General features: G+C 42.8%; 1 protein-coding gene across 1 annotated transcript in view; it reads left to right on the forward strand.

The window, feature by feature from the left end:
• Positions 1-13682, forward strand: part of USP31 (ubiquitin specific peptidase 31) — a 102751-nt gene extending 89069 nt beyond the window's left edge. Inside the window, exons 14-16 of the mRNA XM_025371316.1 lie at positions 1533-1691; positions 3214-3366; positions 5486-13682. Coding sequence (XP_025227101.1) covers positions 1533-1691; positions 3214-3366; positions 5486-7062 — 1889 coding nt within the window. The 3' untranslated portion in view covers positions 7063-13682. The remainder of the gene's footprint in view (positions 1-1532; positions 1692-3213; positions 3367-5485) is intronic.
• The last annotated feature ends 681 nt before the right edge of the window (positions 13683-14363 follow it).

The following is a 14363-nucleotide window of genomic DNA, read 5'->3' on the forward strand; positions in this document are numbered from 1 at the left end:
AGTGCAAGCCTGTTCTGTGTCCTCTTCCTGGTCATGTCCCTCACAGCTCTGCTCCCACTCACCACTCCAGAAGAGCAGCTGCTCCCCTGTTGGGTCATGTGTGCATCAAGCCTGACCAGACACCATTGGCCAAACAATTGCTGTTTTCTTAGAGCTCCATTTGCTGCTTACATTTTAATTTCTCTCCCTTCTGGTTCCGGCAAGTTCTCAGCTTCAAATAACTTCCCTCCCTCCATTCATAGATTCTTACTCATGCTCTCCTTTTGGGGGACTTGTTTGGTGTAGCCCTTTCTCACCTGAGTCCCTTTTATCTCTTAAGGCTCCATATTTGTGGAAATGGTTACGGCCCATTGAGGGAGTCACTCTTGGTACCTCTCAGGACCTTATCTGCCACATTCCTGGGGCCATCCTGAGTCTGTTCCAGCATTCAGCTAAATATTGTAGCACTCATTTCTTCTCACCCCAAATAAATGCATATTTTTAGAAAATGTGATCATAATGTACTTTTCTGGATCAAGCTTATATTGCTATATATTGCTATATATTGCTTATATTGCTATATAAGCTTGATCCAACCCTTTGATATATCCTTGCAGGATGAGTGGCTTTGTGAACTCTTTAAGTTTTTGTCTGTTCTTGCTGCTACTTGAATGTTCTTTATTTCCAGCTCAGGCTTAGAATTTGGACTGGAAAGAAGTCCTCCTGCATTCATGAGCTTGTGTGTTCTTAGTCTGCCAAGGAACTTCGATGGAGCATGGTTTGTGCTCCTCCCTGAGGGAAGCAGGGCAGGGTAGGGCTTTAAGTGCAAGCCAAGGACTTGATAAACCTGAAATAAGCTGGGCTCCTGCCTTTCACCACCTGCACGACCTTGGGCAAGCAGGTTAATCTTTTTCAACCTCTGGAAATTGGGAGTAATAAGAGAACAAATCTTAGGATTAAATAAGATGCTTGGCACATAATAAGTGTTAAATATTATCTGCTGTCATATCATTATATTGTTATTTCTATTCATATTATTTTCTATTTGTAATAGACCTAAAATGTTGCAACACACTGAACTCAGGGTTTCTTCACCCTAGCATCGTTAACATTTTGACCAGACAATTTTGTGTTGCGGGAGGCTGTCCTGTGCATTATGGAATGTTTAGCAGCATTCATGGCCTCTACCCACTAGATGCCAGTAGCACCTCTCCCTTGAGTTGTGACAATCAAAAATGTCTCCATTCATTGCCAAATCCCACTCCCCCCACCACACACACAGGTCCCTGGTTCAGACTCATTGGTTTAGATAAGTGTGTGTTTTCTAAGATGAACTACAACTGCGTCTACTTGGAATAGTTTGGAATTTCTCAAGACAGTTTGCTCGAGTGTGATATAGAATTTAGAATTTTTTTAACCTCTTTCTGTGTTGCTACATGCAGCCTTAAAACGTTCTTGAGTTAATTAGATGAGCCAAAGAGATGGTGTCTGTGGGTCGAATGAAGTGGCTGGTGCGGCCTACCCTGGTGCTGATGGCGGGCTCTCTTTGGCAGCATACTGTAAGAACTCTGTGGACGGCCTCTGGTACTGCTTCGACGACAGTGATGTGCAGCAGCTATCAGAAGATGAGGTCTGCACGCAGACAGCATACATCCTCTTCTACCAGAGGCGGACAGCCATCCCGTCATGGTCAGCCAACAGCTCAGTGGCAGGTGAGGTCCACTCTTGTTCTTGGGCAGTTTTTTTCAGAGCAAAAGATTGTAATGAATGGTCTAGAGGACCTCTCTGGAGGGTCTCATGACTCTGTTAGTTTGATCAGATGAATCCTTACATTTCCATTTAATCTGGAAACTAAAATGATTGCAGTCAAGGAAGTTGGGGAGGAATGTAACAGCAGCTGTGGCCCAGCGGAGTTCACCAGGGGCAGTGGGTTGGATCTGGTGCAAAGAAAGTTCATGATGTGTACTTTTGGATAAATGCATGGATCAGCTGAAAAGCAGCGTGGCATACTACCCTCTCTGTCCTGGGGTTATCTGGAGCCTGTCCCATAGGGGCCACATAGCAGTCATCTGTAATACAGGTGTAATAATAATGCCTACCTCATGGTAGCATCCAGTTAGGCAAATGTGTGTTAAAACATTTTGTAAAGGGTAAAGGACCATTACAAATAGTCCACTTTTCCAGTGAGAAGATTGGCCTATTCTGTTAGGAGAAGGATTGATGGCTGTGATAATATTAGATAGTTTGGGTTTAGCTGGATGACATCCAGCCTGTTGTGTTTAATAAACACAGGGACCAGTACCCACACACAATATGAATGTAGCCACACATAATCCAAGCAAGTGGGACACATGTTCCTGAATGCAGAGTTTGACTTCAAGAGAGCGTGACAGAGGATTGGAATGTGGTAATGTGCAGTCAGGTTAGGGGCTATGAATCCTTGCTTCTCTTGAAGGTTGCAGGGGGTGAGTTCAAAGCATCGAAAACAAGGCATCTCCCAAGCAGAGTGACCCACTGCTGGGGGCCAAGCCCACCCAGTGTACAGCCACTCACTCACTTAACAGAGCGGTAACTCCAGTGCTCTTTCACCAGTCTCAGATGTGCTCAGAAATGACACCTTCTTGAGGTCTACTTGAGACAGTCATGCTGCTTCATGTACTCCATTTCAAGAGCAATTTCTCTTGCCCTAATAAATATTTAAGGGCATCCCTGGAACAGACAGCGCAGATTGACATATAGCTATGTGTGTGTATATTATTAATATTATGAAATGGTTACAAATTTCCATAAAACAATGAGGCTGAGAGAAAAAGAGTACACTGCTGCTTACTCTCTTTTCTTTGTGTAAAAAATATGACTGCAATTGCTTAGGACAGTGCCTGGCATGTGGATGCTCAATAAATATTTGTAGAGTGAATGTATGAATGCTTGTCTCTTCCATTCTCTTGCCAATTCTTAAGACTCAGACTTACATTATAAAGTATTCATCCCTATCCTTGCGTTTTATTACTACAAATTTCATGTGTCCGGAAGTCTGCCTTCCATCTTTTCTTCTTAACTGGGGATATTCAGGCAGGCACGACATGACACAGGGTCTGGGAATTGATGCTGACCTCGGGGTGAGGACATCAGCACCCACCCAGCTCAGCTCGTAGCACCTTCATGAGAGTGTGTGTGGCTCAGGCTGGCCGAGGGACCCCAACCTGACCTCCATGCCTGTTTTCTTCTCTGCAGGCTCCACGAGTTCTTCCCTGTGCGAACACTGGGTGAGCCGGCTCCCGGGCAGCAAGCCAGCCAGCGTGACCTCTGCAGCTTCCTCCAGACGCACCTCCTTGGCCTCGCTCTCTGAGTCCGTGGAGATGACTGGAGAGAGGAGTGAAGATGATGGTGGGTGTGGGTTTTGGTGACAGATTTCCAGAATGGTAACTCATAGACACAGCAGAGTCCCTCGTGTTTTTCCTAGGAGCTAAGTCCCAAGGAGGTGGTAGGAGAACGCAAAGGAAGCTACAGGGAGTGGAGCTGTGTAGCTGTGGGTTATGATCCTAAGAAGCATTTTGTATTAACAGAGTCATTTGCTTTTCCTGTGTCCCAGTACTTTCTCCTTCCACTTCATTATTTTCCACTTTCAAGATCTCTTGTGGAGGCTGGAGCTTTATATACCAATGTATACTCTTTTTTTTTTTCAAAGTGTTTTAAAAAGCAGAATAGCGGGAAGAGGCTCAGAGACGTTTTGCTTTGCCCAGGCCACCTGGTGGGGAGTCGGCTCCAGGCTTGGCACAGAGGCCCCTTGCTGTCTTGGCCCCAGGAGTGCCTCACCTTTCCACCATGCTGCTCCCCGGGGAGGAAGCTGTGGAATGTTCTTTTTAGTACAGAAGCATCTAAAACAAAAGCTGTTGTTGCCTTTGCATAGAGATAGTAAAAAGTCTGATAAAAATTGAACTTTTTTTTTTTCTTTTTAAACTTTCACTTTCTGCTTGAGTAATGGCAGGGTAGACCTTAATTCCGACAGGGACCCAGGTGGTGTGGGAAGGACTGGGCAGCCACAGTACCGGGAACTGGAAGGAGGAGTGAGTGCAGCTTCTATAATGAGCACGGTGACTCAATCTGCCAACAAGTCTCAGTCTGCAGCCAGCATTTCGATCACTGTAATCTGCTTCTAGTGGTGATGGATAATTCTGAGAAAATGAAATTGAGTTAAAATTGCAGGAGTCTGGAGGAAGAATGCCAGGCGAAGAGAGCTGCACCATAGCTCTAGCTCTGGCTTGTTGCCTCTTCGTCTTTATTTGTAAAATAAAAATACTGGACTGCAATTCCTAAACTCCTTCCGGCTCCTCACATATCATGGAAAACGGACTAGTGAACCTTTGCTTGTTTAGGCAGAGGTTATTTTCATTACTGCCTTTAAACTTAGAATTCACTGTCATTTTAACAATAAGCCTCAATAAGGTTTGCCTCGATCTATTTTTAAGCAGTGCAGTTGGTGAAATCAATATCCTTTTAAGCATCATCATTGTGTAATGGTGCTGGGTGGTGCCCACAGAATAGAGCCTATTTCTTAGGCTCTATAAAGACAGGGTTTTGTAAATATCACAACTGTAGTATCATTGTATATAAAATTTAATTTAGAATATTTTCTTAGGAAGTTTTGAGCCACACCAAATAGGAATATGTGGTTCTGATTATGAATATTTTTTTGGAAGTTTTAAGTCACTGGAAATAGGAGTATATGATATCCAAGTCTTTTTAGTTCTTTCCGTTGATACACATCTGTAGTCAACAGTTACAGGCCAGCTTACATGTGGAATTGAGTGGTGCCGGCGGTGGGTTGGGGGGTCAAGGGGTTCTGGGTTCTGGTATTAGCACTTCCTTTAATGAGTTGTGTAATCTTGGTCAAGGACTTCATTTCTGTGAGCCCCAGGTCACCTTCAGGAAGGTAATGAAGTTGGGTCAGTAGCTCACAGCATGTATGGAGTGCCAGGTGCTCTGTTGGGCACAGGACTTCTAAGATTGTATTTAATTCTCACAGTTGCCCTGTGAGTTAGACCAGAGGTCAGCAAACTCTAGCCCCACAGGCCAAATACAGCCTACTGCCTTTCTTTGTAAAGATTTTTGGAACACAGTCTGACACATTTGCTTTTGTGTCACCTGTCGCTGCTTTCATGTGGCAGTGGCGGAGTTGAATGTTTGGCCTGTAAAGCCTAACATCTGCTGTCTAGGCCTTCACAGGAAAAGGTATGGCAAGCCCTGATGTAGGGCAAGGAGGCGAATAGAAGTTTGCTGTGTTAGAATGATCCTGAGTTAGAATGTCCCTATTTTATACATAAGGAAACTGGGCTCAGAGAAGTCAAAGCCACACTGGGACTCCCTGATCCCAGATGGGCTGGCTCTGAAGGTCATGCTCCTTTCATCCCATGAGGCTTACCTTCATTTCACCTTCAGTGTCTTACAGTGTTGCTAGAACATCTTCATTGGCTTAGCTTAACAGTATTCTCTTTGCTGTGTTCAGGAGGCTTTTCAACTCGACCATTTGTGAGAAGTGTCCAGCGTCAGAGTTTGTCATCTAGATCTTCTGTCACCAGCCCCTTGGCCGTCAATGAAAATTGCATGAGACCTTCATGGTCCCTGTCTGCTAAGCTGCAGATGCGCTCCAATTCTCCATCCCGATTTTCAGGGGACTCGCCAATTCACAGCTCTGCCTCCACCTTGGAGAAGATTGGGGAGGCAGCAGATGACAAGGTCTCCATCTCTTGCTTTGGTAGCTTGCGCAACCTTTCTAACAGTTACCAGGAACCAAGCGACAGTCATAGTCGCCGTGAGCACAAGGCTGTGGGCCGGGCCCCTCTGGCTGTCATGGAAGGTGTGTTCAAAGACGAATCGGACACCCGCAGATTGAACTCCAGTGTCATAGATACACAGAGCAAACATTCAGCACAAGGGGACCGCCTGCCTCCAGTCTCTGATCCATTTGATAATAATAATCAGATTGCCTATGTGGATCAGAGCGACTCTGTAGACAGCTCTCCAGTCAAAGAGGTGAAACCCCCCAGCCACCCAGGCTCACTCACGAAGAAACCAGAGAGCACAACCAAGAAATCCCCCAGTTCCAAAGGCACTTCTGAGCCAGAGAAAAGCTTGCGGAAGGGGAGACCGGCCTTGGCAAGCCAGGAGTCATCCCTTTCAAGTACATCCCCTTCTTCTCCTCTTCCTGTAAAAGTCTCTCTAAAACCCTCCCGCTCCCGCAGCAAAGCAGATTCTTCTTCCAGGGGCAGTGGACGGCATTCATCCCCTGCCCCTGCCCCTGCCCAACCCAGAAAGGAGTCATCCCCGAAATCTCAGGACTCCGTGTCGTCTCCTTCGCCACAGAAGCAGAAGTCAGCCTCGGCCCTCACCTACACTGCTTCCTCCACGTCTGCCAAAAAGGCCTCGGGCCCTGCCACAAGGAGCCCCTTCCCACCTGGGAAGAGCAGGACTTCAGACCGGAGCTTGAGTAGAGAGGGCTCCAGACAAAGCTTGGGTTCCGACAGAGCCAGCGCCACCTCTGCCTCCAAACCCAACTCCCCTCGGGTGAGCCAGGCCCGAGCAGGGGAGGGCAGGGGGGCCGGGAAGCACGTGCGGAGCTCCTCCATGGCCAGCCTGCGCTCTCCCAGTGCAAGCATCAAGTCTGGTTTGAAGAGGGACAGCAAGTCTGAGGACAAGGGGCTGTCCTTCTTCAAGTCAGCCTTGAGACAGAAGGAAACACGGCGCTCGACAGATCTTGGCAAGACAGCCTTGCTCTCTAAAAAGGCTGGTGGGAGCTCTGTTAAGTCCGTCTGTAAGAACACCGGGGACGACAAGGGGGAGAAAGGCCACCAGCCTCCAGCTTCCCAGCAGCCAAATGCAAATGCAACGGGAAAAGAGCAGCTTGTCTCCAAGGACCCTGCTTCTGCCAAACATTCCCTGCTGTCCGCTCGCAAATCCAAGTCTTCCCAACTGGACTCTGGAGTTCCCTCGTCTCCTGGTAGCAGGCAGTCTGCAGAGAAATCCTCAAAAAAGTTATCTTCTAGCATGCAAACCTCTGCACGGCCTTCTCAAAAACCTCAGTGATATTTCTGCAATCAAAGTGTTTTATCTGTAAAGATGTTTATTTATTTAGAACCTCTCCCCTCCCACCAAAGCCCCGTGTGCTTTTGTTTTGTATTTTTTTGAGTCACATGCCCGACTCTATGTGTGTGTGTGAGTGTGTGTGTGTGTGTGTGTGTGTGTGTGTGTGTAATTCAATTGCGAATTGTTCAAAGCGTCGCCTTATTCTGCCATTGAACCAAATAACAGCCATAGGCAAAACATTGACACCAAGCTAACTGGAATAATTGTAGATGATACCCAGGACGGTCCCTTTAGCAATTGTACATATTTCTTTCTAGAGAACTCTAATGACTTTCTTTGGATATGAGGGTTTTGAAACCTGGGAACCAGTAAAGCTACCATTAGTGCGTGGAAGGAGGAAGGAGCTGACTTGTGTTTCTCCTGAGCAGGACTTGTCCTTGCTGTGGATTGTGGGTGGCACCAGGAGCTCTAAAAACTGTGACTCTAACAATGAAACAAATCGAGGGAAAAACTGTTGCTTTCTGCACTTTCGCCCCATCTACCAGTCTTTGTAAAGGGCAATATTTTAACACTAATGTTTCTCAGGTATATACTCAGCTAGTCTAGGATGGATGCACACCAGTAAATGGATTAAAGAGGAAGGTGCCATGTGGGTGACTGTCATTTCTCCTACTGCCACAGATAGACGTTTTCAAGGTAGAAATGAAGCCTTTCACCACCTTCATATCTGCAGTGACGTGTGCACCAAAACCTGTCTTGGGATAGGTCCTAAGAGTGGCAGATCACATAGCCAGAAAGCTAGTCACTTGTTTCATTTTTTTTTCTTCTTCTAAAATTACTAGCTAAGGCCGTTGGAATTTTGCACTGTAGTAGAGCAGTTAACACCTTTGACAGATTCCTGGAAAAAACTTCTGGATTCTAAACTGGGTGAAAGACTGGACATCATGTTCCTTGTCAGGTGTTGCTTTTTTCCGTTAGAGGTGGGAAGCTCCATGATGCCCTGTGTCTGCGGGCTCATGTTCCCCCATCTTGTAGCTTGGAGAGGAAAGAAGTTGCCTTCTGCCAAAAGCCAATGGTGGTTTGTTGAAGCGATGTGTGATCAAGTATTACATATGCACTTCGGATCCTGTCTGTCAGTCTCTGTTAGGGCTGCTTTTCAGTAACTCATTTATTATTTCTTCTTTGTTCTTAAGATTTCATCTCATGCCCAGAACTCACAAGCAGGCTTTGGAGTGTGTTCCATCTGGCCGTGTCAGTGCAAATTGCATTTCTTACTAAGAAAAAGGAGAACCTCACAAAAAGCTCACAGAAAAGCAAAATATGTAGTTTTGCGAGCTTTTTCGAGGTCTTCTGGCGATACTTTCCTGCTTAATTTTTAGCTTTTCTTTTTTTTTTTTTAAATGTCAAGAGTGTGAGGGTCTTGATTCTCTCTGCATAGCATTTGTCACTTTGCCGCTAAATACAGCATGCTAACTTTATGTGCTTTTAAGTATTAGCGTTTTTTGTCAGACTCTTCAAGTTATTCTTGAACCCTTGGTGCACAGATCCATGTATAACCTCCCTTTTCAGTATTGCTGTGTGTGAAGTAACTACAAGACATATGCATGCATAGCTATGAATTCTGCACTGCCTTCCCCCCCCCCCCGCCCCGCCCAGGAATATCTCTTGGGTTTGAAAAGTTTTTAGTAGGTTACTTAACTTTATTTTGCTGCTAATTTGAGCATTAGCTGGTAACTTGCAAGTCTGGAGGCCACTTATGTTGAGGGTAGCTGGAATTTTAGACCCTTGGCAGTATTTAAGATTTAGATACTCAGCCTTGTGAAAGTTACCACAGTGCTCCACATGATTCATTGACCGTGAGCCTGTTGTCCATTGCACACAGCCCTGTACTCGCCTCTTCACTCGCTGTCCTCGTTTTACTGTTCAGATTTTGGTGGGTTCTCAAAGCAGCACCACTCTCTTCTGCTCAGTACAACTGCGGCAACTGGCTGCCTTCGATGCTATCATTGCTTTCAGCCCAGCACATCACAGCCCCATCAGTGTTTAGCCACCACTCTCGTTTTTCTGTATCGCTTTTATCGCCTGAAAAAGATGCACCAAATATGAGATCATCCATATCAGGAATTGAATGTCTAACTCAAATCTCTCATATTTGTTTAATAGGTAGATTTCATTTGAGGTCTCCTATCTGAATCTCTGAAACAATTATAGTTTGATTAGACAAAGGTTTTTAATAACACTTCTTTTTTGCTGTAGTCAATTAAACATTAATAGAAACTAGTTTAATGTTCACAGTGGTAAATATTTTTATTTATTCTTGAGTTACCTAGGAATGGATTTTCCACAATGTCTAGTGACTTAATAAAAGGAAAAAAGTTTCTACAAATCCCTTTGGTTTTCCATGGGATCTAGAATAAAATTTCAGTGTCTATAAACTATATGTCTGTGGAGTTTAGTCCTTGTTTCAGGTTTAATAGAAAAAATCAGGAAGTATCATGGCAATGTCTAGACATCTTGAAGCTATTTTATTTCCGTGGTTGATAAACAGTGAAAATTTCATTATCTCCAACTGCTAGGTACAACTTTAGGCCACAGGAAAGGTTATTTGACCCAAAAGTTTGGAGGTGCTCCTTGAGGTGAGAAGTATCTTGTGGGAAAATAGTTACTTGATTCAATTTAGATCATTGGTAGGGTTGGAGACTTGGTGGTTTTTTCGTTTTTGTTTTTGTTTTTAAAATTTTCCCAGTGGTATTTAGCACAATGAACATGTATTTGCTTTGGGGTTAAGAATTATCTGCTAAGGATGATAGGCCTGGGTTTCTGGTTGACAACTAGATGGGCCTGATTAGAGCGGTCATTTCCTAGTAGGCACAAAATAATCACCAGCAGTAACGTTGTATCTGTAATGTTTGTTTGCTTTTTAAAAAAAGTTTTATTCTTGATTTCTTGTAAACATCCATTGCACTGAGGCCATATCATTCCTTAAGACAGCCCTACACCTTGTCTTGGTAATCCCTTAGATAATGTGGAAACTCAAACCATTAGGCTCCAGTCGTCTTAGACCATTTCCTATCCATTTTGTGTTTTCTCATCCTGAAAGCAGCTGAACTGAAAGTAAGTAAGAATATGCTGGACCAGTGGAAACGGATGTGGGAGTATTTGTGGTGTGCTAAAATATTGTAATTATCTTTGAGGCTGCCTGACACCCTTTTGCAATCTTGTTTTCATCATTCATTCTGCAAACATTTATGGAGGGCCTGCTTTGAGCACAGAGGCAAAACTGAAAGCTTCAGGGATTTGCTGTAGCTGAGGAGCCCTGGGAGCACAGCCCATCAAGCAGGGGATGTGATGGTGTCCTAAATGGAGTGACAGTTCTCCTGGAAAAAGAGATCACGTGGATTCCGGTCAAATCGGCTAAGGCTTGTGGTTCTCTTGAGCAAGTCTGTTCCGTCTGGAAACCAAAAGTGCCCTTCATCTTTGGAGACATTTTACTCTTCCATCCACTTTTTCAGACTGAGCTGTCTCTACTATTTAGGGGTTGAAAATCCATTACACAGTCACTTTACGTTAACATTGGGTCATCTATGTTTGTATGAGATGGATATGGGATTTGAGGGTAACATTGTCATTCCTTTAAAATAACTTATCATGAGAAAAATAGCAACAGTATGTAAAGGGACCAAGAGTGGCAGCCTTTAGGGAAAATGGAGTAGAGAAGAGCTGCGAACAAAGTTCATTTATTTGAAATAAACTTGCTTTATTTCACATAGAAGAGCATCAGACGTTACATTTCATTCGGACAAATTGCTGAACAGCTGAAGTGATTGTTTCCTATGTAGGTTATTATAATTATTGGATACAAAGTAACTAGTGTTTCTGGGTTGGATTTTTGAAATAGTATGCAAATCATAAGCACAGTTTCAATAAAACACGTATTCTGGAGGTGCGTGGAACTTTGTATTATTTGTAGTTGAGAAAGGCAAACTTTGCTGACAAACCAGTGCCTATCATAAACACAAAAAGTAGTTACTGTGCAGGCTGTCTTTAACTTTCATTTCATTAAAGGTACATTATTGTTAAACTCTACTACATGTTTTGGGGAGAAATCCAGTGCTTTTATTTAAATGAACACTGTCTCACACTGCCTTTTGATCAACTTTCAAAGTATTTTGCAGGCGCATTTTGAGTGTGACCATTTTTTTCCACAAGTAATAAAAACAATTGTGCATGGCCTCCATATAACTCAGAAAGCATGCTGTTACTACCTATGCAAGCAACCAATAAAACATAGACATGAAATGTTAAGTCTTAAAAAAAAAAAGGCAACACTTAGATTATGGAGCTCTATTTTTAGATTTGTGATTTTCAAAATATGGGTTACTCGTCATTGTGTGGAAGAGCATGAATGTGACTTCTTGTTTTGCTCTGCATATATTTCCCTTTACTGTTTTTCTGATCATTGGTGAGATTGTAAAGTGTTTTGCAAGCAGAAGTGGAATTGGATATGTTGAACACACATCGTTGGTGTACATACTGTATTTAGCCTGAAGACTTTCTTAAAGTATTTTGTTCTAAAAATAACCTGCCATTTTCTATAGATTTTAATTTTTTATATCTTCAAGGATTCTATTGTGGTCACAAGGAAAGAATGTGGCTTCTAATAGTGTTAAGAATTTAAAGATGCTTTTGTAGAGACTTAGAGCTATTTTGAAAAGCTTTGGGGCTTCCCAGCCACTGATCACAATTAGACTAAGCCCATGGAATTTCTGGTAGTGTTGTGCAGTGGATTCAGTTCTAGATCCATCTTACATTTGTTTAAATCTAGTGTTTCTCAGTTGTGGGGAGAAGGGGTGCACAGCAGACTTAAGAGGCTTTTTTGAATCTCACACATGTATTCTCCTCAAGATTGTTTTAAGCCTCTTCTGAATGACTTGTCTGAGATAGTGAAGACCCACATTGACTAGAATCAGCTGGGGAACTATTAAAAATACAGTGCCTGGGTCCCAGTCCCTAGCTTTTGATCTAATTCATGTAGGGGTGGGCTCCAGGAATTAGCATGTATTTTAAAAGCTTCTGGGTTTTTCTAATTTGCAGTCAGATTGAGAACCACTATGATATGTTATCCCTTTCCTGAGAATTATGGCAAGAATCACTGCCATTTGAATTACTCAGGAGTGATTCCGATTCCTCAGTTGCATAGGAGAGGCAAAAAAATAAGAATAAAAAGAATTGAGAGATACTGATACCAAACTCCCATTTGAAATAGGGCCTTTCTGATTCAAGGCCCAGTTTGGGAGCTTGGAGCATGTTGTGAATGGCCTAGCACTCGCCAGTCTGCTGGGAATTGGTGGTCTTAGCTGCCGGAGCAGGCTGAGTGTCTCCCAGGGCCTTTTCCCCATGGAGGAATAGGGAAGTCACTCCGAGCTAGAAATTGTCAAAGAAGAAAATAGGAAACAACTTTCCTAGCCTTGGAAAACCTGTCCCTGCTTTTGATAGAATGATTGCCTTTTTGTAGGAATTACAGTAGCAAACCCCAGGCTGCCGCCGAATTTCCTACTTTTGCTCGTTCTCTAGGATAGTTCTTATCCAGAATGTAGTTTCAGGAATTCTTTTTTCAGTTTGAAAATGAATGTGAAACATTTTATTTGGAGTCTTATTTTTTTTTAAACCCTTGTTGCTATTTCTTCATTTATTTTTATTTTTATTTTTTTTACCATCAATAATACACATCCCAGAATTCGGCACTCTGTGTTAACTGTGGAGGCAAATAAAATTTAGTTTTAATCTGTGGTGAGCTGAATGCACTACAGCACCTTCAAAGTAATCTCAGATGGTTTTATTCTGTCGACCCTCATGCTGCCTACAAAACACCACCACAGTTTACCTGGTGGTTTCAACATTTTAAGGAATAAAGATACAAGTAAACATGCAAGTTGGAAACGTTTCTTTAGAAAGGCCACCCAGAATAGCGATATCTGTTGCAATCGTTCAAATGCAATATGAAATTTCCTAGGTGCTATTATAAACAGTGTGGTGTCATACCAAATGCAAAAGCAGTTACAGTATTTCCGAAGCTGAAGTTCTCTTTGTAGGCCTTTCAAATACGTGTTTGTGTTCCATAGAGGTTTGCTCACCAACTGTGCCTCTCACCACTGGTTAAAATTGAATTCAAGCCCCATTGACACAAATCGTTTCTTGATTGAACTCTTCAGTTTTTACACTGGAATTTCTATAGTTGTCTTAAAAGCTGCATGTCATATCACTGTACACAAAGTGCTTTGGTATTATTCATGCACCGTGGATAGTGATTTCTGTGTTGTTTTTTGTTGTACAGTAACACGGAAGGCAGGATGTCTTTCCTAGAGGCTGGAAGAAAAGTGTATCGTACATTTTAAATTTATTTTAGAACAAGTGCATGAGATGTGTCACTGATTTCTGTTATTTATTTGTATGTTTTATTATTCAAAGTGTGTGCACTTTTAAGAAGCAGAATTTATATTTTTATGTTTGAAACATTTTATTTCTGAAACAGCGGTTGATTATATAGTATACAGTTGGAATTGAGAAAAGTGGAAAATGTAACAAAATATAATAAATTTATTACATGATGTCCTCTTCAAGCCACATTCCTCCTTTCTCCCCCATGCCAACTGGTATCTTTTTGATGTTGACTAAAAATAATAATTGTACTGCATCAGTCTTTACAAATGCCTCAAAATTTGCAGTGTTTAAGACACAAGTTACAGAAAGATGTATACGTATGTTTTCTATGTAAAAGTTTAAAACAAAAAATCACATCCATGCTTGTATAATTTTCACAATCAAGGATGGTTATTCCCATTTCCTCCATGCGGATCAGAGACAGTTTGTCCTGGGCCATGGAACTGGACAAAAACTCTCCAGTTCAATCCAACAGATTTTCAGCATTTCGCATCATTTTTCCCTCTTTTACCAAACTTATATGATGGGAAGAAATAGCAATATAAAAGGGACCATTCTTCCTGGGCTGTCTCATACCTTGGATATTTAGTATCTTTGATAAGAACATTTTTCCAGCTGTCTTTCCCACCCTTCAGGACGAACTCCCTACTGAGGATGTCACATCACCGATGGCCACGTGGGGGCACTAGAGATTACTATTATGCATTTTAAAAGTCCAGCCTGCAGGTTATTAGCCTCTGAGTGTGGAAATGTTTATTCAGTATGAGTTGGGGAGTACCGTGTCAGTGAGCAGAGGTTTCTGTTAAGGGGAGTGGCAGCCATCATTTGTTCCCAGAAAGTGTCGAATACAGATCAGGGCA

This window comes from Theropithecus gelada, chromosome 20 (assembly GCF_003255815.1).
Source record: "Theropithecus gelada isolate Dixy chromosome 20, Tgel_1.0, whole genome shotgun sequence".
In the NCBI taxonomy this organism is placed as follows: domain Eukaryota; kingdom Metazoa; phylum Chordata; class Mammalia; order Primates; family Cercopithecidae; genus Theropithecus; species Theropithecus gelada.